The 24,622-nt window shown below is 50.8% G+C and overlaps 1 protein-coding gene across 6 annotated transcripts; it reads right to left on the reverse strand.

Moving 5' to 3' along the window:
* Nucleotides 3,217–19,835, reverse strand: TCEA2 (transcription elongation factor A2). Of its 6 annotated transcripts, none has more exons than XM_021416645.1 (12): nt 19,377–19,835; nt 18,272–18,364; nt 18,109–18,196; nt 16,920–16,982; nt 16,168–16,273; nt 15,001–15,091; nt 9,404–9,537; nt 7,882–7,938; nt 7,071–7,225; nt 6,587–6,733; nt 4,134–4,205; nt 3,217–3,529 (listed from the first exon to the last, which is right to left on the reverse strand). In XM_021416645.1, the coding sequence occupies exons 4-12, from the start codon at nt 16,971–16,973 to the stop codon at nt 3,521–3,523; spliced, it is 825 nt and encodes a 274-aa protein (XP_021272320.1). In that variant the 5' UTR covers nt 16,974–16,982; nt 18,109–18,196; nt 18,272–18,364; nt 19,377–19,835; the 3' UTR covers nt 3,217–3,520. The 6 variants fall into 6 exon arrangements, with proteins under 6 accessions (XP_021272320.1, XP_021272317.1, XP_021272319.1 ...); XM_021416642.1 differs by having other exon boundaries at nt 18,272–18,418; XM_021416644.1 differs by having other exon boundaries at nt 18,086–18,196; nt 18,272–18,418.

Genomic DNA, 24,622 nt, shown 5'->3' on the forward strand with positions numbered 1-24,622 from the left:
TTTGTTCGGTTTTTTAACTTTTTTATTTTAAAAGGTGGTTTTTGGTTTTGGTTTTTTTTTTTTTTCGGTTGGCTTTTCTTGGGGGACTGGAAGTGGCGGAGGAAGGGGGGCGGGTTTGACAAACCTCTGTTGTACATATAAAAACGTGTCGGGTTTACATCGCTCCGTCTGGTTGAAGCAGCACGGGGAGGGGAGCAGCCTGGGTGCACCCCCAACACATCCAGGGACACCCCCACACTCCAGCCAGCCCCCACTGCTGCAGCGTGGGGACAGGAGGGGATGATGGCCCGCATCCCGCTGGGGAGCAGAGGGAAGCAGCCCCCCAGCACAGCCCAGTGCTGGGGACCCCAAAAGCCCAACTCAGAGAGCGGGTGCCCCAGTCCCAACAGGACAGCAGCAGCAGGAGTGGTCCATGCACCCATCACCCCAAGCACAAGAGCATCCTGCATCCTTGGTGCACTGAGCCCTGGGACAACATCAGTGTGTGTGGTGCAGGCATTTCTCACCCTCCTGCAGGCACCAGGACACCCAAAGGCACAGGCTTCCAGCTGGCCTCTACCTTCCCCAGCACAGGCACTGGGCTCTGCCCTCGTCCTGCAGTAGGAGCTTGGCACCGAGAACCCAGGCAGGGCTCCACGTGCAATGGGAAACGTCACAGGGAAAAGATAGAGCGTATCTGCGTATTTTTGTACAGCGTGAGGAGTTGTTTACCCAAGGCCCAGCTCCCAGCATTGCAACATCTCTGCCAGCAGCCCCTGCCCTTGTGCTGACACAGAGCCAACGCCGCAGCCTCAGCAGCCACACAGCCCTGGGAAGGCTCCGGTGCAGGACAACAGCCCCTGGCTTCACACCCACCCCCTTCTCTCCATCCCTTTCAGAAAAAGAACGCCCGTTCTTTTTATCGAAGATATTTTTTAAGCAAACAAACTCTCAGCTCTTTATTCCCCCCCCCCCCCCTTGTTTGTTTCCTTCCTTCCTCATGGCGTGATTGAGTGGAAATTCGTGTCAGTAAATTCAGTTTCTTGTTTGCCAAGCTGGAAATACAACTCAAGAAAATGTATTTTTGAGAGAGAGCAGAGCTGCTTCGTTCGCTCAGGAATGTCGGTATTTTTATTATTCGGTTCTTAGCGCTCTGAGAGCCCCTTGCAGACCCCGTGGGGCAGACAAGCTCTCGCAGCAGGGGCTCCCGTCCCGCTCCAAGAAGCCATTAAGAACCAAGAGAGCACTTCTAGCGGATACAAAAGCAGCAAAGCAACAGCTCCACTGCCCAGGGCACTCCCCTGCTTGTACCTCGAGTGATGGAAGCGTGACAGTGCTCATGAGTGATGCTAAGCAGCGGCTCGGCAGCAGGAGCCCTGGCACAGCGGTGCAGCACGCTGGCCCAGCAGGTTTCCCTGCAGGCACTGAGCAGAGCCAGCACTGTGACAGGCCCCCAGCACCACACCCTGCATTACAGAGATCTTACCTCCATGTCTGGGTTTGCAGAGCATCCCCAAAGCTGTGCCCAGGAGCGCAGCAGGGAGGTTGGACCCCTCCTCCAAGGTGCCAGCCCTGCACAGACCTGCTACCACCAGGTAAGCGACGTCATCTCTTGCTCACCATCCTAGCACTCCCAAGTATCCTGTTAGTGAACCTTCACCCCTCGTTATCCCACGGCTTTCCACTCACTGTCTGCCCCAGAAGCACAGCAGAATGCCATGAGACAAGGTGCTACCCTCTAGTTTTTGAGGAGCTCCTTCTGTTTCTCAATCTCCCTATGTAAATTTAGGATTGCACTCAGGCTCCACTCCTCTCCTTACATTAATACAAAGAAGAAAAGCAACAGCAACTGGTAATTAGCTGGCTCCTGTTCACAGTGCACGAGCCAGAGTGCCTTGGCCAGCTTTGGTTTTATATCCTGAAGGGTTTTTTAAGCATTACTGTGAGGACACTGTTCCCTCACAAGCCTGGCTTGAATAATCCCATCCGCTGCAAGACTCGTGAGGCTTAACAAGTTGTCAGCATCTTTGAATCTTTTCCTTCTTGGGAGACTTGGCTGCACCCCATGAAGTGAAAGCCTTGAGCAAAGGATCCTGTTGGGATCACTGCCTCGAGAGGAACACAGCCCTCAAAGGGGCTGCGAGCACGTTTTCCAGCGCTTTCATGTGGCTGCTTACTCCCCTCTCAACATCTCCAAGGTCTCTGCTGAATGTCTGCTGTCTGGCACGCTGAAAAGCCAATGGAAATACTTGCTTTTTCACTCTGGAACAGGGGAGCAATGCTATCGATGTGACTGCAAATGCTCCTACTCTTGTGCTCACGAGCAGTACAGAAGTGACCATACAGGGGACCCTGGAATGCTGCATCACCTCAGTTAAAGGCTAGGAAACCCAGGAGAGAAGAGGGATTTTAAGGCTTAGACCACGATCAAACGCTACTGAAAGGAAAGGCAGAGCTTTCCCCACCAGGTTGCAGTTATTCTCCCACCAACAGTCTGATCCCTGCAGGTCCACAACAACAAGGCCACATCTCCAGAGCTGGCACCTGAAGCTTGCTTTTGTTACCAGCTTTCTTCATCTCCCCCCCCTTGCAAGCACCAGCTACAAGCTCACCTCAAACATCCCCTGCATGATGGCAATCAGGAGCAGGCAGCCAGGGGGAGCAGCTCAGCCAGCAGGAACAGCAACAATCTACCGGGCTCCTCCTGCTCAGCCAGGTGCTAAGGGAACTCTTGGCTGCAAGGGTCTCCCTGCCCTGATCCTCCAAACCACCAGAAAAACCAAGTGGTTGGTTGAGGTCACCTTGTTTGTGGTCTGTTACAGTGTGGAGAGCAATGTTCTCGATATCATCTTTGCAGCAGCCTGTGCTGCTGGCATTTAAAGGCATGATATCACAAACTATCTAACACTATGCAAAAATCACAAGAATGCTACTAACATCCAAGTGATCTGGAGAGCTGCATCTCATCGCTGCCCAAGAAGTTCTGTCCTATCAACAGGTCTCCTCAGCCAGGCAAGGAGAGCCAGGACTGCCACCCAGCCACTCCAGGATTTGGCCCAATGTTTCAGCTTTTAAGAGCTGGCTAGAAGCAAGCTTTCACACACTGAGGGTCTGCCTGCAAGCAGCTTTCTGCTGTCTTGTGGTCCAGGCATGGATCAGCCCTCACCCATCCAGATACCGTTTGCAAAGCCTCTATGCAGCTCTACAATACAAACACAAAGTGCTGTATGCACACGGTTCAAATAAAAGTCAGAAACTGACAAAAATGTTTAATATTAGTTTTGAAGAAAAAGTGACCATACTTGCTTAGATGAGAAAATAATGACTAAGTGTGTTTAGTGAGCTCTCCTGCCACTGTCAGCCCACAACTGTGGCTCTCCACCGAGGCCCAAACAGAGAGGCAGGCCTCCCTGCAGCTGCTCTCTCAGTACGTGACATTGCAAACTCACTTGGGACACAATACACAATTGCCGTGGGAGCTGGCGTATGGAGGTTGCACTCAGATCTGCGTTTGGCTGCCGCTCTTTGGCCATGGCACATATCAGCAGAACTGCAAGAGAAGGGAGTTTAAACCCCGATTAGAAAAACCTCACTAGAAAACCTCACTAAGGGAGTTGCAGGTCATGCGCTTGCTGCCTAGAAGATAGGGATCCAGGTGACCGTCTTGTTTCTGAAGCTGGCAAGGGCTTGGGGATTCTTTGGAGGCAGGGCTAGCCCTTACTGTAAGGGCTAAGGAGAGCTCCTATTTGAATCTCTCTCAGCCGTGGCTCTGGCACTCTGCACTGGTGCCATTTCTGCTCGCATCCGAGCTCTGCACACAGTATAAAAGCAGTCTTAAAACCCTGCACAACGTCATCACCACCATCTCTTGGGTGGCAGAGGGAGCGTGAAAAGCACTGCGAAGTTGGTCACGGCAGAAGAGAGAACGTGAGGAAGGAGAGGGGGGGAATGCAAAAGTGAGACACAGCCGCAGCCGGTCTGCAGAGATGGGATGAACCCGGGAGCTCTTGCCTCTGTGCTGGGAGGAAAGATCACTCGCTAGAGCCAGTCAGCGTTTGGCAAGCACATCTGAGGAGAGCAGCTAAGCACCTGCAGCACCGCGGGTAGAGCTACCCTAACACCCCTCAGTGCCAGTAATATCCTTGGTGCGCTACCTTCCAGCGGTTCCCACACTCGTTGCACACGACGAAGGTGGTCATGGGCTCATCGGAGCTGCGGGTCTGCACCTGGAGAAGGATACAAAGGAAAGGAGAGCTGAGCATCGCACGCGGCCTCGTGGCGGGGTCACAAAGCAGCTCCTTGCCCCCCCAGCAACCAGAGATTTGTGGCGGCCACGTGGTCACGCTGTCAGAAATCAAGACATCGGGGCTTAGGAGAGCAGAAGGAGCCTCCCGGTAAAAGGAGTCTGGTTATTGTTTTTACACACAAATTTACACATCCACACACGTGGCCTGAGGCTCTTAGGAGACTTCCAGATCCTGCAGCTAAACCGAGCTTCGCAGTGTCTGTTTAGGTTACAACAAATTAGACAAGCATCATCAACAGCCGCCTGCCAGCATGCCCAGGGTACAGTGGGGTAACACCAGAGCAGCTGAAAGCTCTGGCACTGAAAGGCCACCGATAGGAACTGGAGGGCCGCCCTGCCAGGCACAAAAACACACACACAACAGATACCCCCACAGCCACCCACACCTGGGACACTTCTCCCCGTGCCACAGGCACTGTTGCAAGAGAGCCCCACATCTCCTGCCCAAGCACCTGAGTGGCTCTGATCCCCCCGTTACAGCCACCTTTTCTTTACGATTGTGACAAAGGCAACAGCAAGAGAAGGACCCCACCAGTGTTCAGCAGCAGCTGCTCGAGGAGACTCTGCCTAACGGTCCCACGCAGGCCTGACACCACCTGAGCGACTCATTTTGGGGCAGCAGCCTTCCCTTCTCACCCCTCATTCTTTGTGGGTGGCTTTGGCAGCACACGCAGTCCCAGCCGTGCTGCGCCCCGGGAAGGGATGCAGCTGGCTGGGAGACTACAAAACCCTCAGCCCATCAAGCACATGCTCCACAGGAACACATAAAAAAGCACTCAAGCCATTCCCTTTTACAGACCAGTCCCGCGTCCTGGCCTCACAGAAATATACTCTGGGTTACCAGGTTCTGCACATTTCCAGTCTGCTTTCTATTTGAGTCATTAAAGAACTGATATTTAACCCAGATGTGGCCAGCTCTTGCCAGAAACACATAGTTTGCTAAGAAAAAAAAAATAATCGGATTTTCATGGCATTTGAGTTCCACAAGGCACCAGATCTACCCAAAATACTGGCACTCCCTGAGCAAATCAGACAGCAGAACTATGCCGAGGGGTAATTATGGTGATCTACACGTGTAATTACCTAATGTGCAAGAGCCACAGCACTTGCATTATGCAAACTAAACATGTTTCTCAAGAATGTCAGAGAGCTGAATTCTGGAACTCTCACCCAATGTTACTGCCTGGCTCTGAATGCTCTCAGAAATGCCAGCTCACCTACCTAAAACATAGAACACATCAATACCAGTGACTGCCTCTTCTCTGCAAAACTTTCTGGTTATTTCCACTTCGAAGACACTGCTGTGACCTGCCCCAATTCCAAGCAGTCAGACTCCAGCTTACAAGAGAAGCTTGAGTCCCACATGCTGCCAAGACAAGCGAGGCAGCTCTGCAAGCTGACTTACTGGGACATGCTCAGAGCAAGGCCTCTCACCCAAGCCAATCAGTGGGATGCAGGACTGCTGGACAGCCGGAGAAAAACCCTGGCCCAGCTGCCTGGCTCTCATCTGTGTCTGCACATCACATCCAAGCATATTAAGGGGTTTCACTTGGCACTTGCACACGCAGTGTGGGCACACCTCTGCAGCACATGCAGTAGCAATCGCGTGGTTGCTGGTGCATTTTTGGGTAACTGCACATTCTAAACCACTGACTTGCAGCAAAGGCATGTTTTATCTCCAGATGCCTGGCACAACAAGCATGGGAACCAAGACATACTGGCAATGCATAAGGCTTCCAGCAGCTGTCCAAAGGGAACAGATCACCCCTGCTTGCTCATACCACCGTTTCACTTATTCCTTATTAGAATTTCACCTGTTTAATGTTTTTATTTCAAACAAGCTGGGATTTGTTCAACCACAGCTTATCTACATGCTTCATTTGCATTTCTAATACCATCAGCGTGCCTACTTCAGTTCCTGCAGTCTCTCCTCTACGCAACCCACTCCTTTCTTTGAACCTCCACATTCCTGCTTTCAACGTGCAGCTTTCCCAAGCTGCTCAGCAAGCAGCACTGACACACTCTTGCTATGACATTTCTTGGTACTGCTCAACCCCAGCTCTTCCAGAAAGAAAGCAGCATTTGCACGAAGTTACACAAGCTCCAATGAAAGATGACCACAAAAGCATCAGTGCTGCATTACAGAGAGCCCTGAGCACGCCAAAAGCTTCTCCCCACTGGCAGCAAAGTTTCTGCCATGCTGCACGGTGTGCTGAGGAGCAGTAAGAGCTCTGGACCACGACGGATCATTCCCTGTGCAGAGGTCAATGCCATGGAGGCTACAGGAGCAGGAAGACTAACCTGGGTGTAGGTGCAGTTCTTCTTCTTGCACTTCCCACAGGTGAAGAGGTCGGTCTGCGTCCCTCCTGTCTTGGCCATCTGATGCTCCCGGATCGCTTCTTTTGTCATGGCTTTCCTGATCTCTTTCAGCTCGTTACTGGCCATTTCCTTTCAAAAAAAGCAATAAAGTCACATCTGTCCAGTTTTACCACCACACCCACCGCAGTCAAAAGAGTTAACAGGAGAGAACAGCCTAGCAGACGGGCATTAAGACAGAAAGCCTTTCAGTTTTGGTTACTTGCTCGTGTCTAGGCCCCTGTGATGCTCTGGAGTTCCAACACAGTACTCTCCACTCAGCAGCTGCCACTGCTAGCCTCCTCCTCATGCATTCTGGTAGCAGCTGCTGAGAAATCTGCAACCCTGGCAAGCAGACCAGCCACTTGCTTCGAGCTAATCCGTATGACACTTTCCCTGTAAGAAACAAACCCTGCTCGGGCTTCCTCACCTCCGAGGTCATCACTGCAATCTGCTCAGGGGTAATGGCCCCACACAGCACATTCTTTTTCAGCTCAGGATTTTTGGAGTCCTTCAGATTGGAGATGCGGCTCCTCACTCGGTTTTTGTACTTCATGTCGGTGTTCTTGATATCCTGGTATATGCGTACATGGCAGTCAAGGACTTCCCAGTCAACCCAAAGGCTTCCAACCACCATCTACACCCATTCATAAACAGCAGGGAGTGTTGCCATTGCTGTGATCAAAAGAGAGTTTCTGCTCTGGAAAGCTAACACTGTATTTATGATCAGGCCTTCAAGATCCCAGACTCCAGGGACTTCCAATGCTGACTTTTCCCCACAGAGAAATAATCTTAATTTTCAGTTATGCTTGGTTCTTCAGCCTGCTCTCTCAGCACAGCAGACACAACACCCTGCACTCAGGGTGCAGCTGCACCTCCTGCCCCACAGCCCCCAAACCAAGCAAGCTCTTGGCTTATTTCAAATCTACATGCAACTTCATACTCACTGCTGTCTTCCTCACTGCTTCTGCCTCATATCAGCACAATGCTCTCAAGAGGGAGGCACAGGGCTGCTGTATGTCTTCAGAAGCAGGAAATACTATTTTGATAGGAAGGAGAAACTGGTACCTTACAAGCCCATTATGGTGTGAACAGGAAGGAAATATCTGTGTCAATCATACCATCTGTGTCAATCAGAGCATTTACACAAAGCCAAAGTGCTCCCTTTTTCCTCTGTGCTCATTAATTTCATGGCCTGGAGACACGCAGGCCCTTAAGAAAGGGCAGTACAGCAAGGATATATTCTTCAATCTGAGCTGCTATGTGCTCACAGTCAGCACCAATGGCAATATAGTCATCTGAAAGACAAAGGGAAACAGGAGGTCAAATGATTTCCAACCAGGCAAGGGGTCCCTGGGCTCAGTATTGGAGGCACAAATCTAGATTGCTATTTTGGTTTACATGTTCCTTCCATCAAATGGCATTTTGGCCTTTGCTCTAGGTACCCTCTGACCCTTTCAAGAAGAGCAGTGATGACAGCAGACAAATCCAGCCAGTTATGCCCTCCATCTCTCTACTGGATGGACTGCACTACACAAAGCTAACAAGAACCTGGTCCTCCAGAAATAATTTTCCCCATATCCAATGTATTTTTGCCACAGTTGAGGTCAAACAGGAAGGAATTGATTCTCAGCAGAAATTGCTGTCAATGAGAAGTAGCTCCACTCAGACCAAATCTGACTGAGCCTGAACCACGCAGTACTGGAGCCAAGTCTTCGTTTCTTTTCCCAGCTCAGGCTCCATCTGCCCTCCTCTTTTCTTTCACATGCTACTTCCTGCTAATTAAAGAGCATCACAGAGAGCAAAAACTTATCAGCTTATACACTGGGTATGTTAACCAACACCACAAAGCAGGGGAAAGCGGTGCAGAGCAGGGCTGAGCTTAGCAGCAGACTTGAGGGGACTGCTTCCCAGGCTTCATATGGAAAGAGTTTTTTCTAAGTTATACAGGGTATTTAATGCAGCATATACACACACACACAGAGGAAGGCTAGAAATAATGACTGTATGAACCTCTCCATCTGCTGTCTACATTCCCTGGCTTCAAATTAATAAAACTGCAGTGCTTAGACAGACCCCAGTTTTCCAAAAGCATCTGCAACTTGGTCTCAAGCTTACACTCAGCATGAGGTGTTTAAAATCTGACTTTTAGAGATGCTGAGCACCTGCAGCTGCCTCTGCCTTCAGAAAGCACAGACTGAGTGGAAGAGAAACTTATTCCATTCCAGATCTGCAGAGGATCACCGAGTTTAAGCAGCTCCAGCCTGTCTACACAGGAGAGTCTAAGTGCAGGAGGCAGCTGGCACAAGCACCATTACCGACACATTCCGTATATTGAGTTACAGCTTCACTTTGCATCCCAAGGATAGGCAGAGATGACAGCTTCACTCTACAGCAATCAGGTAAGACTGAGACCTAGAAAGGGAAGCAAATACCTGCACACCTGAAGATCAAACTTCTGGCCAGACCCACCCACGCAGGCTAGCAGAACAGAAGACCACAAAACCCCAAGTTCTAACTGCCATTGCCTGACACATATCAGATCCCTAGGCAAGCATCAATAGCTGCTGCAATGCCAATCAGTCTGACAAAAAGGGTGATGGCAAACCAAACTGACTGTAATAAGTCTTTTGACGAGGCTGCTCCAGAAAAGCATATCTAAGAGGATCCAATTTTGGTACTGACCCACATGCAAAGACCTATCAGAACTCACCAGGAGCTGAGAAGTATTTCAGGCAACACAAGGTTTTGCCCAGCACTTACCATCAGCCTGTAGAGCTGTTGTCAGCATCTCTCTGCATTTGTTCCGGACAGCATCACAGGTGACAGGTGCTGGAGGGAAGGTGGTGATTTTGGGGGTGGTCGGGGTCTTCGGAGGATCCTGCCTTTTGTTGGAGCTAAAAGAGAAACTTCACCTGTCAGAATGTCTCAGTTCGGGTCACTGAGAGCAGAGAAGGGATCAGCAGGCATGTGGCCAAGCATCCTGTTAATTATAATACAAAACAGTCAGAGGAAACCAGTGCAAAGACATGCTCCAAACCAGCACACAGTGCAATACAGCAACCAACACCACCAACCCAGATATGAGCTCTCCTGTGGAATCTGCTGGCTGTAAGTCGAGGTTTAATCCATGAAGCAGGCCTGCCAAGCAATTAGTTATTGAACACAAGCCCAAACTGCTGGACCACCAGGCATCAAGTGAAAGTATTACAAAGCCATAGGACACCATCAGTAACTCAAAGGTGCTCAGAGCTTCCTGAGACATCATTCACACCTGAGATGCCAGCAGTGCAAAGAGAACACTGGCTCTCTGTAACCAACAAGAAATGCAGCACGCTGCCTTCTGCAGCAGAAATCAGAGAAGCCTACATGAGGCTCTGCAGAGCAAGGGCTTTCTGTGCTCAGAGAAAGAAAAAATGGCTCCTTCAGCTCTGATATATAAAAAGAAACAGCAAAACATGTAAGAGGATCTTCCTTTTTCCTCTGATTACTCATCTCACTGTACACCCCTACACATCACGCAGCTCACGCAGGTGCCAGGTGGACACAGGACTAATGAATACCACTTCCCCTGCAAGAAAAAAACCCTTCATTTTCCACCTGCAAGCACTTGTAGGCACCGTCAGGGAAATGCAAACATCTGCCTGCTGTGACTGCATCAGCCAGCTCATCTGCTAGGAGAGTCAGAGGGCACACAGCCACCACCCCACCCTGCACAGGCTCAGATTTGTTTTCCAGAGGAGCAACTCCACGGAGCAGTTCAGCTTGGTGTACACCCACAGTGCTGAAGCATCTTACCCATAAAGCCTAACATCTGCACATAGAGCTAGCCCTGCAGTTACTGCAGATAAAAAAAACTGGGGCTGACTCTCAGATGAGCTGATAGATTTTCCCCCCCCCATCCTGCCCTCCTGATATCTAGGCAGTAGAACAGCCAGTTTTTCAGCAGAGATCGCTCTGGCTTTGGAGTTTGAGCCATAAAACACACAGTATTTATTGCCAGTGTCTGGGTAACATCAATGCAGCAAGAGAAAAACAGAAAAAAAAAATAAGAAACCCTGAAAATTTCATCCACACCACGCTGGTGATGTTTCCTTGAGATACAAGTGGCTCGACATTGCTGTGAGGCTGCGACACTACTGCCAGCTTTCTGCCATGAGAAATAAATCTCTCATCAACAGGCACTTCCACCGCACTGCCCGGGAAGGGATTAGTTAGCCCACAGCAGGGCAGAGCTGAGCTGGAAGCATTCTGAATCCACGGCTGTATACACTGAGCCAGACAGCCTCAGGGACTCAGCACAGGGACCCCGCTGCTGCCAAGTCCAAATCCTGTCTGGCTCTGCAATGCCTCAAAGCCCTCAGATCATCATCGGGGCTGCTGGATTTTCACAGCTCAGAACCTCACTGGGCCCTATTCAGAAGGGCCCACCAGTGCCCTACCAGCACACACACTGCTGAGGTCAAAGCAGTGCTGGAAGATTCTACTTCATCTGAGAGAGAAATGAAGCACTCTGAAGATTCTACTGTCAAGCTCACTGTTACGCTCTGACAAGTAGCTGAATAAAGACTTGTTGCTAGCTGGTTTTACTGGTCAGCACTGCACAAAGCTACTAAGAAACAGATTTACTAGGTGTCCAAACAGGTAAAAACACTCAACAGGATTTATATTGCATATATGACAAAAGAGAAGAAAACTTAGCTTGCAAATGATCACTTACGATGATGATCTCTTCCCTGGAGGGTACAAATTGCTGCCAGCTACTTTTGTACCTAAGGAACTACATACAGATCACAGATGGTGCACATGGGAGTGAATACAGCAAATGACACACAACTCTGGAAAGCTCATCTGGAAACTGCAGCTGATCTTGTAGAAAACGCTTTGGAAAAACGAGACTTCTCAAAGAATGAAGGCAAGAAGCCTGCAAAGCATACCTACAACAAAAGGAAACACTGACAGGATCAGAGTGGCTCACAACACGGACCACTGGGAGGAATGGGGAAGTACCTGAAAACTTGTTACAGATGTGGATGGCAGGAAAAATCCTCTGTATTTGCAAGAAAAAATAATGGAACACAAAACAACGATCTTAGTGCTGATCAAAACCTGGCTTACTAAGTTTCAAACTGTAAAGATGAGTTATGAATCAGAAGAGACCAATGGCAGCTCTGAAAATACCTCACACCCTGAGGTTTTTCCACCGCTGTCAAAAAGCAGCTTCGAGAAAGGCCCAACTTCAAGTCAGGCTTCAAACTACTATGTACACAGGAAATACCTGATTTTTTTCAAGAAGTTTCCATCTCCAAACGCTATTAAATACTTCACATTAATTTAAACAATAAATGTTTATTCCCTGGAGGTGGAAAAAGCTAGACAAGCTGCATGGTTATCCCATTTCTGTCAGCTGATGAGCAGTCTTTGCCTGCATACACACACGTGCCCTGAGATGACAACTGATCACTCCAGAGTCAGATCAAACAGGCTCCTGAGCTATTCCAAAGGCTGCACAGAGAGCTATATATTAAGCTTCAGAAGTCAGTTTATAATTAGAATAGTGGGAAATAGACCTCAAACACACCTAGAAGACTTATTTCAGGAAATCCTTGTGGTTCACACTGTTCCTGTTAAACAGGAGAAGGAGCTTGTAAATCTGTCCAGACAACAAAAGCTCATGCACAAAGAAAAAAACCTGTGTATGCTAGAACCAAATGGTGCAAAGCAACAGCCAGGGACTACAAACAGAACTCAGGGCTGCACTGGAAGAAAAATCTCACGGAAGAGCTGAATTAAGACCACAGATCCAAAACTTCCCAATAAAAGCTTCAAAGAACCCCAGAAAAGAAAAAGCAGCCAGAGACAGAGAAACATTAGACATCATCCATTAAGATGTACTACTGTAATGGCTGAAAAGTACTACAGCACAGAGGATTACAGTAACACAGCAATCTCACAGGTGCCAGCCCCACGCTGGCTGGCTCGGAGCCTGCAGGTCTAGCAGCATTAGCTCTCCAGTCACTACAGAGGGATTTCTACATCTGTGCTCCAGAAAGTAAGACAAATTGCAAGCCAAGAGCTATTCGAGTTTTTCTCCCTGACAGAAGAGGAAGGCGTAGCCAAAATCTATCAAAATAAGTGGCTGAAGTATCCGAATGCAAGCTGAGCTCTTTGGTGCCTCGATAGCAGCCTCATCTGAACCTGCAAGCACACACTAGCCAGTGAGTCGGGCTCCTTTCATCACAGCCTGCACTTCAGAGAGCAAAGCCAAGAACTCCTTGCTGCTAATATATTTTTTTCCAAGACAGATTAGCAGTTCATTTTGCAGCACTAGAGAATAAGCACTGCAGTCTGCAAAGAGTCTGGCTCAGCCTGACACCAGGAGCTCCCTCCACTTCTGCTGGATCCGTGCTAAGCTCCTCCCTTTGCTTCTGTTTATCCTTCACAACCACGGGGAAGCTTTGCCATTCAAAAGATCGGCGGATGAACATACATCAAGGATCAAGGGAAAAAGCAGCAGTGGCTGCAGCATACCCTCAAGGCACAGTGAAAGGGTAGCAGCACAAACCAGAAAGCTCCATCCTATGGCAACCATCTGCCCAAGAAAGAATGGGGGGGGTGGGTTGTCTCATAACCTATAGCCAGGATCCTGTTAAGTGGAATTATAACAGGCCTCAGGATTCAGGCCAGGCATCCTTGCAGACCCTAGATTTGCTCACGAAGTGTCTGCTGCCATGCCATCCAGGGAATGCACTCTCCCTTCAAGCTCTGCACTCCCCAGGGTTAGTCTTCCAGAGGCTCAGTCAGAAGTTTCCCTTTTTCTTTGTACTGCAGTGCTGCTTCCTGGCTTGAACGCTATCAGACAACTCTATAAACTTGCCTTTCCCTTTCCCCAACAGGCTGACAAGTGGTTCCACCGAGCTCCTGGCCTTACACTGGAGAGCCAGCTGCCTGCCTTTACCAGTAAGGGGATGCTCAAAGGTTCTTACCTCAACCACTGACTCAGTTCCTATCCCCCATTAAACCTACAACAGATCTCTCCCCTGTCCACATCCTGGGGAAGGGAGTACTAATCTGCATTTTTACAGAGGATGAAGATCGCAAAGACAAGGTATTAGCATCACAAAGCTGGTGATGTTGCTCTGAATAATTACAAAGCAAGCCCTTCTCATCTATCACTGACTGTTTTGTGGCCTTTAAGCCTTGTCTCTCAACAGGAGGAGAGAGAAACAGCACCTGGAAGATCCCAGCCTACTGGTCTCACCCCAGTACCACTGTCACACACCAGACTGCCACTAGATGCATCATGTACACAGATCCAGGTCTGCACTACATCACTACAAGGCTCAGTTCTCCAACTGTGAACTTCCCTCTATTAAAACTTTCATTGCAACATCAAATCCATTTTCACATTCTATGGAAGCGAGGTAACCAAAGATGCATGTAAGTTAACTGTCCAGTGCAGTGAGCTCTGAAGAGTGAGAAAGCTCACACCAACACACCAATCCTGAGAGATCTGAGGAAAAAAACAAAGGAGGAGCAAAGGATAGAGTGACAGGAAAGTGACCAGCAGGGAACAGGCCACAGACATGCAAAATTCTGTACAGAGGGACTACAGCCTTAGTACTCTGAATCTTCTGGCAAACCTAGGAAACTGGCTAAATCACCTCAGTGTCAAACCTAGGAACCCATCCTCCTGAGATGTGAAACAAGCCTCTTGAAAGGTGTGATGTAAAGCTTTGTCCTACATTTCCCCTCTCCCCTTTGATCACACTGCCTCCACTCAGCATCTCAGCATGTATAGGACAGTGGAAATAGGATGCAACATTCAACACGTGGTAAGGAGCAAGCATGCAGCAGACCTGCTAGAGGGGTGGACACCAGTCCAGAGTGAAAGGAGGACTTCTGGTGGGACTTGCTGAGAAGAGCACAAAGAAAGGGAAGTTTTAACATAGTGATGTGTGAGTCAATCCCATCCATAACTTGAGATTGCAAAGGCCAAAAATAATCGTTCTGAAGAGTTCAAAGTTAGAAATGAGCAAAAATACAGAAATGCAACAAAACCCAGAAGCGTTTCATTAACAAGAAACAAAAATAAAAAACATGAAAAGTCATGAATAAAAGCAAAAAACTCACTAAAGCCACTATCTTTGGTAGATGTTTATTTCTGCATAACAGTTCAGTGTTATAAACACCATGCAGCTCACCACTGAGGAAGCCTACAGACTCCTAGTGACCCTGACCAGGAATTGGAGTACACAAAATCCCCAGCTCAGACACTTAAAAGTAAAAATTCAAGTAAGACTCTAAGAGAATATTCCAATTAGATAACAGTATCATCTCTGGCTAAAGGGAAGCATTACCTTTGGTCTCTTGAGTTACCAGTCTCCTTTGAGGAAGATGTTGGCAAGGACAGGTTTCTCTTCTTCTCCTCACTTTTTTCCTCTGAAGCATCTAAAATTGGACAAAAAGAAAAAGCAAACTTGGATGCGAGTGTTCAGAACTGCTCGTTACATGCATACACTAAGCTGTATACACTAAGCCACGTCCTAAGACTTCACAGAGTTGGCCTAAGGCAAGTTTTATTCTACAAACAGAATTTTTAAAAAAAGACAAAGAAAGCTTTTATGGCCTTGCATGCAGACCTTCTACTTGCCTTTAAGTAATAGCTAATTTAAACAAAAGCTTTCCCCACCAAACCAGAAAGCTGGGATCAATCATCTTCCCTCCTCAAGAGATAAGCTTCCTCACAAGACTTGCCTCATCACAAAAGTTCCTTTCAAAGGCCCTGGCTGCCCAGTACAGATTGGATTAAGTATTCTAAAGTGTCACTAAACAGTATTTCAAGCCAGCATCATCTGAAGGGCCAGGAAGGGCTGGTCATTCCGGGAGTACAACTTCTTGTATTTCTCAAGTGCTGCTGAAAGCCAAGAGCACAACCCTGAAGATGACACTCATTACACTGTAGAACCAGTTTGATCCAGAGGTAAACCATCTCAGCCAAGCCAATACACATCAACCCTGATGTGGGAAGGCCAGTCACAGCTTCTGCTCACCAGCATCAACCACCATGAAAGCCCCTCCTGCAGAAAACAATGTGAACTTGTCTGCAAGTTGTTAAACAAGGTCCTTCTCCAAGTCATCACCCCGAGTGCATTCCAGCATTTCTCTTTCCAAGCTGATGCACAAGGCTAACAGCACACGCTGTATGAACGCCACCTAGCACACAAGTTGGAGCCTTCAGAGTAGTTACAGAAACAATATCTGTAATGTTGCTAATTATCATATAATTAGAATAGTCCTGAAGCTTCCCCTGCTCTTTCCAGCTAACTAGCCATTGGTTTGACAACAAGAACTCAAATAACCAGAATGCATTGTAGTAGATGAAATTCCAAAGGTAGTGCAATTTTAAAGGCTGCTTTTCTAGAATGTTCTGTGTAGATGCACCAGTCCTCCCGAGAAACCCAACCTCCCACTGAAGCTGGTGCCTCCACAAGTCAAATCTGACAGGAACATGATTATTTTCTTACCTAGAAGTTTTTTCCAAGACTTGATAAGTGATTTGGCAAGCGCTATCACTTCTTCATCTGTGCTCTGCTTCCTCAGTGCATTCACTGACATACCAATGCGAGTGGACTGTAAGAGAACATGCACATGAATCATTCAGGAACAGATATGTTATTTGTTACCATTCTGAAATCAGAAACAAGCATAGCAAAGTCAAAACAATGATCAAGATACATAATATCCAAGGGTTCCCAGAATGATCTGCTCCTTACAACTCCAAGTAAGGGACGATAGGGCCCAGCTTCCTGGGACTGATCACAAATTGGGCATCCCATCACTCACAAACACCTCCTCTACATACCTGAGTCATTTAAGCTTAGAGTGAAAGAATCCAAAACGTGTATCTTAATCTCTGAATTGTTATTCTGTTCAACATCTCCCTAACATCCTGAATATCACCATTAGAAAGACTCAAACAACCCCTTCCCCCAGCCCCCACACACTGCCCTTTATATCTTCCCTTTTATTTTGAGGATCTATGAAGGGATTTGAGCATATGCCTCATCAGCTGTGCACAATCTTCAGGCAGCACACTGTGGCCTAAAGCTATTTCATTGCCAGCCCAACACCCAGCTTCAGAGGTATTTTCTAGAAGTAATGTTTATTGTGATGCCTGGAGTAAGGCAAATTGAGTAAGTTGTTACATTCATTTAAACAACATTTTGTGCTCATCTGGAGACAGACTTCAGCTCTGCACCCTTACTGTGCAACTCACCTGCAGTAAGTCCAAAGTCATAGGCATGCTCTTCAGTTCCTTCAGTAAATCCATTGCACCATCCTAGAGAAGAAAAGATACCGAGAATGGGTGCCTCAGCTTTTAGTAAAGAAATGCAACAGCTTGGGAATAAATTTAGAAAGTTGAAATCAAAGGCAACAACAAACCTTCCCTAAAACATCACCAAGACTGCTGAGCATTTGGTCATTACCTTCACCTGACAAGTTTAGTTTACCTTTAACACCTGAAAAATGCACTTTGAATCACAACTGCCATCTCAGCATACACCTGGTTGGCATGAGTAATTCTACCCAACTGTTTTGTGAGCCTTGATCATTGACATTAGGTTGTAAAAGCAGTTCAGTAGAGTTGCAAGAACTCCAGTCACCTACTTATAGCTCAAAATCATTGCCCAGAGCCACAGCTACCCGCATCCTTTTTCTACCACTTGAAACTCGGTGTGGTCACCTCCTAGGAGGTGCACCAATATTCCCCTCTGCTCAGGACAAGAGCTGGTACCAGGAGCAAAGCATGAAGTAGCAAAGCTAAAGAGCTGGCTGCTTGAAACTCATTATACAAGGTTTTCTTGCATCAGCTTCACATCCCATAATCCAGAAAATCTGCCTAGCAATCTTATACGTACCTAAAATTGGCAGTCTGAGACAAATGGCAGGGATAGAATCACAAGCCACATCTCCTTTCAGCAGCACTCCACAGACCACAGCCTGGAGCACGCCTGTCTCCATTCATCTGGCTCCTCCTCATCCCTTTCTACCAAACAAGGCCTTCCAGTGTTCACATCCAACACCTCAGTTCCAACACTAACAACTCCAAGCCCATTTGCAGCACGAGACCTATAGGGCCCATCATTGTAGAGACACAGACAGATTGTCCTGCATTCCCTCCTCCCTATGCAAAAGGGCTGTTTCCCATCCACTGCAGAAAGCAATCCAGCTGCCAGTGCCACCCTAGAGAACAGAGGCTGAGAAAGCCAAATTAAAGCAAAAGGAAAGCTTTCAGCATGCACAGAAGCAACTCAAACCAGAGTAAGCCACGCACTGCAGTACCCAGAACAAGCAGCTTCCCACCCAGGCAGGTTTAAGACCTTTCAGTTCCTCCAACAGTAACAGGCTCCATTAAATCCAGCCCTTAACATATAAAAAGACCTGGTGATTCTTGCTTCTGTTACCAGAAGTGGAGCCACACTTGGGGCAATGGCAGCCAATGGGAATCCACACACAAACTAGAGCAACAAACAGGTACTCCAGGCAATCACCCTGCAGGAAGAGTTTGCAAATTAGCCAATACGCAATAAACAAATAAAATGCCAACCAAGAGGAAAGATTGCATACCACTCCGTTAAGAAGCTGCCTCTTTCTCAGTGAAGCTCAGAAGCAAATTCAGCAAAGTTACTTCTTTCCTATTTCAACAGTGGTGTTGCAAACCTGCCATCCACAGGAACAGACATCACAGGCTGCGCTGAGCCCAAGCACACGCTCCTGTTGGTACAATAGCCACACAGGTACCAGCGCTCAGCCTGGCATGCAGAGCCAGCCCAGCACCCAGAAGCTCACGGATCACAGCCACACCCAGCACCCCATAACCCAAACTCATTCCCCAATCCACTTCCCACCTCTCCCATCACCTCCCGCCCCTCCAAACCCGCTCCCTTTGGTCCAAACCCAGGTGTCAAGCCCTCCTTGCACCCAGTTTGCTTCCATGGCACTGCTGAAGCTGTTGGGAGAAGCAGCAGCTGACACATCCCACCAGGCAGCTATAGCCCTCCCCAGGGTGCCACTACACGCCCCGCAAGACCCGCAATGGGCAGACAGCAACACGGCCAAACCCTCCGTGTTTGGAAGGCTTATGCTTCTATGGGACAGAGCTGCAGGAGGGAGATACAGAAGCACTGGGGATCACCCGAGGATGTGCCAATGGATGTGCCCAAGGCTGCGCTGGGGAGGATGCAAAAGGGTCCCCCCCCCCTCCTCCATGAAGAGGACGGGGGAGAAGGGTGGGAAGTGCTGCCCAGCAAGAAGCAAGCAGAGGGCTCCAGGGTGCCGGGCTGGAGCACAGCGTGGGGTAAAGGAGCTCCACAAAGAGGACACAGAGCCCTCCCCTCCAAAACGGGCGGTTGGTGGAACAGGGTGGGCCTAACCACACCACAAGGGGAGATGGGGGGCACAGAGGGGGGAGGGCCCTGGTACAGCCAGGCCTGGGGAGGGGGAAGGGCTGCACCACAGCGACCACGGCCGTTGGAGCCCCCCCCCCTTCAAAACACGGCCCGGAGATGGGCAGCGGGGAGGGCCCCCGCCCCCAGAATGGAAGGAGGGACGCGGGGAGGCCCCTTCCCGACAGGGACCCGCCGCGTTGAAGCCCCCACCCCAAAAAGCGCGGCTCTAGGGGGAAGCTGCCCCCTCCCCAGTGCGGGGCTGCTGGGGGGGGTCGGCCACTCACCGCGCTCTTTTTGGCCACCATCTTGTCCAGCCGCTTGGCGATGCGCACGATCTCCTCCTCCCCGCCCATCGCTCCGCTCCCCGTAGCGGCGAGGCCCGGGGGGTGTGACGGGGGAGGGAGGACCGGCGGCGGTTCCCGGCGCCCACCTCAACCCCCGGTACCGCAGTCCGAGCGGGAGGCGCGCGGGGCACGACGGGATTTGTAGTCCTCCCGGCTCCCGCCCGTCTCCTCCCCGCGCCCGGCCGAGAGGCGGGACTACAGCTCCCAGCATGCTTTGCGAGCGCTGGGGGCGCGCTGGGACTTGTAGTCCGTCCCCTCCGAGGAGCCGCTGGCCCCGCTCTCCCCCACCGCCATTTTAGGGCTGCCCGAACTCAGGGGCTAAGCACATACGCCCGTGGGGCGCTACAAGCTTGGCACTCCCCAGCCAAAGCCCAGTCCCGCCCGGCCCCACCCCCAAGCCGTGCCCTGCAAAGTCCTCGCAGCACCCTGATGTCTCCCAGTATGGAGCCCTGCCCTTTATAACCTCCCCGCCCCCTGCCACAGGTGGGCCCGCTCTGCCCCTCGCAGGGCCTGTCCGGGTGGGCGGAGCCCGATGGATGGCTGCAGCTGTGAGGTGGGCTGCGAGGCTGCAGTCCTCTGGGCGCCTGGCTGGGGAATCATAGAAGCATTACGGCTGGGAAAGGGCTCCAGGATCCCTGAGTCCAGCCCCACGCCATCGTGCCCACTGACCACGTCCCTCAGTGCCACATCTCCGCTGTTCCTGCACACCTCCGGGCATGGTGACCCTGCCACCCTCAGGGCAGCGTTTCTTGTAGCGAGGAGCCCAAAACCGAACGAGCTCCTCCAGCAGTGATCAAACCCCACAGCTGCACATCGCCCTCAGCACCACGCTAACCTACTGCTTGCTTACACCGAGGTGTGGGGCTGGTCAGCACAGCCTGAAGGAATAACAAGGAGTGGAGGGGTGCAGGGAGAAGTGTGGGCCCATCGGATGGATCTGGGCCCTGGAGCCACCCTGTAGGTGGCACTCGTACACTGCGCAGGGCCGGCGCGTCCCCGGGGTGCTGTGCAAAGTTCGCTCCTGGGACTCGCTGTGGAGCATCGGTCTGTTCTGGTTCCTGGCAGGAGGAGAGCTGCGATGCCTCCTGCGCAGCCGCTTCGTCAGAACGCAACGTGTCAGTGGTTCAGAGAGGGAAAAGGAGAAGAAACATGAGCAGGCTGCAGCTCCAGTGCTGGATGCTGTCTCCTTGCTGCTGGTAGGGCCCTGATTATGCTGGTAAATAGCTGCTGCATCCCGCCTTGGCAGGCTGCACGTCAGCTGAACACAGGGATTTGTTACACGAGGCCATGGGCTGCAGAATTCCATGTTGGGAAACAGGGCTCCCTGAGCACAGCTGCAATCCTGCTCTCTCCTACAGCAAGTCACTGAGGCCAGGGTTTAGATCAGCACACAAAAGTGGGGGGAATGGAACAGATTGGTGCTAAATCTCTGGGGACAGCTGCCTGCCACAATGACACTTTTGGTACTTGAAGATGTTGCTTAACGGCAGCTCACGCTGTGCTGCACAAATCTGGGATCCCCTTGAGCAAGAGCTGCACCCCAGATGTGCAAGAGACATTTTGCGTTGCCCACAAACCAGCAGAGGTGGCCCCAGCCCAAACCTGAGCTCCAGCCCCTCTCCCGGGCTTGACGTTTAGCACTACCTTGGTATTTCTTGGCTTGGGCCCCATGTTTGTAAATGCAAATCCCCTCCAACCCACAGTCTGGAGCCTTCGCAGCATCTGAAAAGCCTCTGTCGCTTGGTAGGGTCTGGCCATAGGGCAGGGGGTTCCATTTTGGCCCATCTCTACTAGAGAAGAGGAAGCCAGGAGATCTTCTGGAGCTCCCTGACAGCGGGCGGCCGCCTGTCCCGTGTGTGGGGTCGGGTCATGCCGGTCCTTGGCGTCAGCAGAGCGCTTGAGAGGCACCGCTGCCGCTGTCAATGTGGTTTGTATCACTGCAATGTGAACATGGTTCCTGACCACAAGTATGGCTGGAGACATGTCTCAGATTCCAGAGTGCTCGCTCACACCGAGGACCATCGCCCCGTAGGAGCGAGAAGCCTGTCACCCCGCTGCCTGCAAATACCAGCCTCCCGCTGCGGTGGCCATCCTCTCCCAGCCTGATGGCATCCTGGAGGGACAGGGCTGCACAAAATGCCAGCTGGATGGGAGAGAACACAAGTGTGACAGGCACAAGTCTGCAGCTGAGCCATGGCCCTTCCATCCTCCTCACTCTCCCCAAGGGTTAACAGGACAGGCGTTCACGGAGCGGGGAGGGTTTCTGGCTGACCTTGGCTGGGAAGCAGCGTGGCGTCGCTCAGCCCGGCCCCCCAAGTGCGAGCCGGTGGTCGGAGCACTCCCCGAGCCTGGGTGGAGGTAGATCCAGAGGAAACTCCACCTCCGCGGGAGCCAACCTGCTATTGCAGGAATTCCCAGCGAAATTCCCGCTTGGGCTGATCTGTCAGCGGATCCGTGAACTTTCCTTTACCTCTTGTGAAAGCAGCTACTTGAATGTGCTAAAAACAGAGCACGAGCGAATCTATGGCTGGAGCTGGACCCAGGGGAAAGGCTGGGAGGGGGCTTTGTGACCCCAGCGTGCCTGAGAGGCACCTCCATGTGTGCTGCCTCGCTCACAGACTCCAGGGAGAAGAGTTTGTTGCAAAATGCAAACCCACAATATCTCACCTGGTTTTGCTGCTGGGCTCCAGTGTTTCCCAAATGATTCTCATAAGATTTTGGATTTTGTGTATGAGCTGGCTGAAGGCAGATGAGTTTTCCTGGCTGCCAGTAGATTCAAGTCACCATAATTCACGCTAAAAATCGTTATTTCCCTTGCTCCCAGCCACTGTGCCCCCATCTAGTCACAACCCACAGTCTGGTTTTGTTTTGGAGAAGGGGAATACAAGAACCTTGTCCACCTACCCACCGTGAGACACCCATGGAACCTTGTCCCCAAACATCTCTTCCTTCGGGTGTGCCCAGGTCTGTGGGGTCCCATCCTTGATGTCACGGGGAGGTTGGGGACCCCTGGATGAGATGTTGAGCCTCTTGCATGACATCCACCTCGGGATGCGCAGCAAGGAGATATAAGACTCCATGCCTTCACGCAGCTGGGAGATGGGAATGGCTGTTCTAGGCTCTGCTTTTGGGAAGGGGTTTTGCTACATCTCCTGTCTCTGCTACCCTCGTGAGCCCGCCTTTGGCAGCAGCTCGATGCTCCCGGCCTTGCTGGCTGTTTGCTTTTGGCTCCGGGCTGACTCCACCTGGCTGCATGCATCGGTGCTAGTGCCCCCACTGCCTTCTGCACTGCTAGCCAAACCATTCCCAGCACAGAGTTGCTCTGTGATTCCTCCCTGAGCCCAGGGCAGCTCCTGTTTGGGAGAAGAAAAGGAAAAAGATGGGGGTGCTGATCTCTGAGAGACATGAGCTTGTAGGTTGCTACAAGCTGCAAGCTTGCTTGGGTTGCCAAGCAAGGATCTCTCTCCTTTCTGCAAATGCCCGGTGTCCTTAGGTTCCTAGGCTTGGCACTAGGAACATGTGAGCCTGGATGCCAAAACTCTCCATACAAACACTTAAGAAATTCAGAGAATTTGGCCCACATGGTGATTTGCATTGCTGTCTTGCAGAACATCCTCTGAGGAGTCAAGGGACCTCTCCACACCTCGTCTGCTGGCACAGTCCCTCCTAACACAGCAGAAACCTGTGTGGCTGGCTCCCAGTGGACACTCCCAGTGCCATCCTGCTCCTCCAGCAGAGCAGCCCCCCAGTGGCTCTGTGTCCCCTGCTCCCTACAGCCTACCCGTGCCTGCTGGCACTGCCACCAGTGCCTCCTGTGCCAGCTGTGTGCAAGGCAGGATTTGCCTGTGTGATTTGGTCACCCATCCTCTGCCTCCTGCAAAACAGAGCGTGGAAGGGAAGTTGTGACAGAGGTGGTAGTTTCCTTGAGCCCAAGGAGGAGCCTGGACCTCCAGCTTTGCAGACGCAGTTTCAAGTCACTTTGGATGTTCCCTAAATCTCCTTCTTCTGATTTTAATGATCTGGCTGCTGTTCAAAATATTAATGGGCGGGGGGAGAATAAGTGCTAAGTAGCAGCCTGTCATGCTACGTGTTCTTGAGGGACAAGTGGCTGTCACTGCGCTGTGCCAATCAGTCACCAGTGAGTACTGTGGTCTGGACCAGGTATGTGTGCGTGAGAGCTCAGGTCTCCCTGCTCTCCCCCTTCTGTCTCCTTTCATTCGCCTCCATGAAACATAGGAAGTCGAAGCCATTCATTTGGCTATTTGCGGCTCGCTCCCCACGCCCCGGTTGCCTCCCCTGCCCCCTGCAGCCTCTCTGCTCTCTGCTTGCCCAGCATCCTTGACCCCGAGGAGTCTGGTGTGTATGCACTTCCCTTCTGGCCCATGGAAAGCGCCACTCTGAACTGGTGCCTCGATAAGTCTGCTGTGGGAAGGCAGGGGCTCCTGGGCTCTCACACTGGGCTTTCCCGTGTAGCACTTCCTATGCTGTCCCCGCTTGCCAATGCAGCGAGCAGGGTGGTAGGAGCTCTCTGGATGGCGGTGCCCCTCTGTCCTCCTCGGTCTCTCTTTGACAAAAGCCATCGTGCATGAAGGGAGGTATTCTCCCAAAGAAAATGGTTGAACTCCTCAGCACCGAGCTGATGGGTTAAGGTTGGCATCCCTCAGCTCGCTAGTAGTAAAGGTTTGCAAAAAGTTTTGACCCTTCTTTGCAGTGGTTTTGCAGACAGGGCTCTGCTGTTTTGTCCCACAGAGTTTGAGATGGATGAGACCTTTGTGCTGTCTGGAGTAAGCACAGGGCTGGGGCTGAGACCACTGAGGGGCTGGGGGCAAGGATGGGCTGGCAGAGAGGGAGGGGGGTAGCTTGGTAGAGGAGAGGCTCAGCATCAAGGTCTGGGGCAGCAGAGCAATATATCAGGCATATCTCAGAAATATCCTCTCCTGAGCTGCCCTGCCAAAGCATAACATCCTCAGCACTTCAACCATGGGCTGGGGACTGCAGTGGTTCCTCCATCCCCAGCACCATGAGGACAGAAGTACAGTGTCTGTGCACGGCTGCACAAAAACCTCCCACCAGTGAGCACCATGGCCATGAGGCAGAAGTGCAATCTTGGCCTCCTCCACCCATGGTTAGAGCAAAAGCTGCTCTGGCACATCTGCAGCTTGTTGTGCACAGGAGGTCCCCCTATA

This window comes from Numida meleagris, chromosome 19 (genome assembly GCF_002078875.1).
Source record: "Numida meleagris isolate 19003 breed g44 Domestic line chromosome 19, NumMel1.0, whole genome shotgun sequence".
NCBI classification, from domain to species: Eukaryota; Metazoa; Chordata; class Aves; order Galliformes; family Numididae; genus Numida; species Numida meleagris.

Excerpts from the sequence above, each read along its gene's own strand:
- TCEA2 (XM_021416641.1), bottom strand. The coding sequence starts at position 19,445 with ATGGGCGGGGAGGAGGAGATCGTGCGCATCGCCAAGCGGCTGGACAAG. Across the intron at positions 16,983-19,376 it reads TGGTGGCCAAAAAGAGCGCG|GATGGTGCAATGGATTTACT; the intron begins GTGAGTGGCCGA and ends TTTCTTCTCTAG. Across the intron at positions 4,206-6,586 it reads AGAACTGCACCTACACCCAG|GTGCAGACCCGCAGCTCCGA; the intron begins GTTAGTCTTCCT and ends ATCCTTCTCCAG.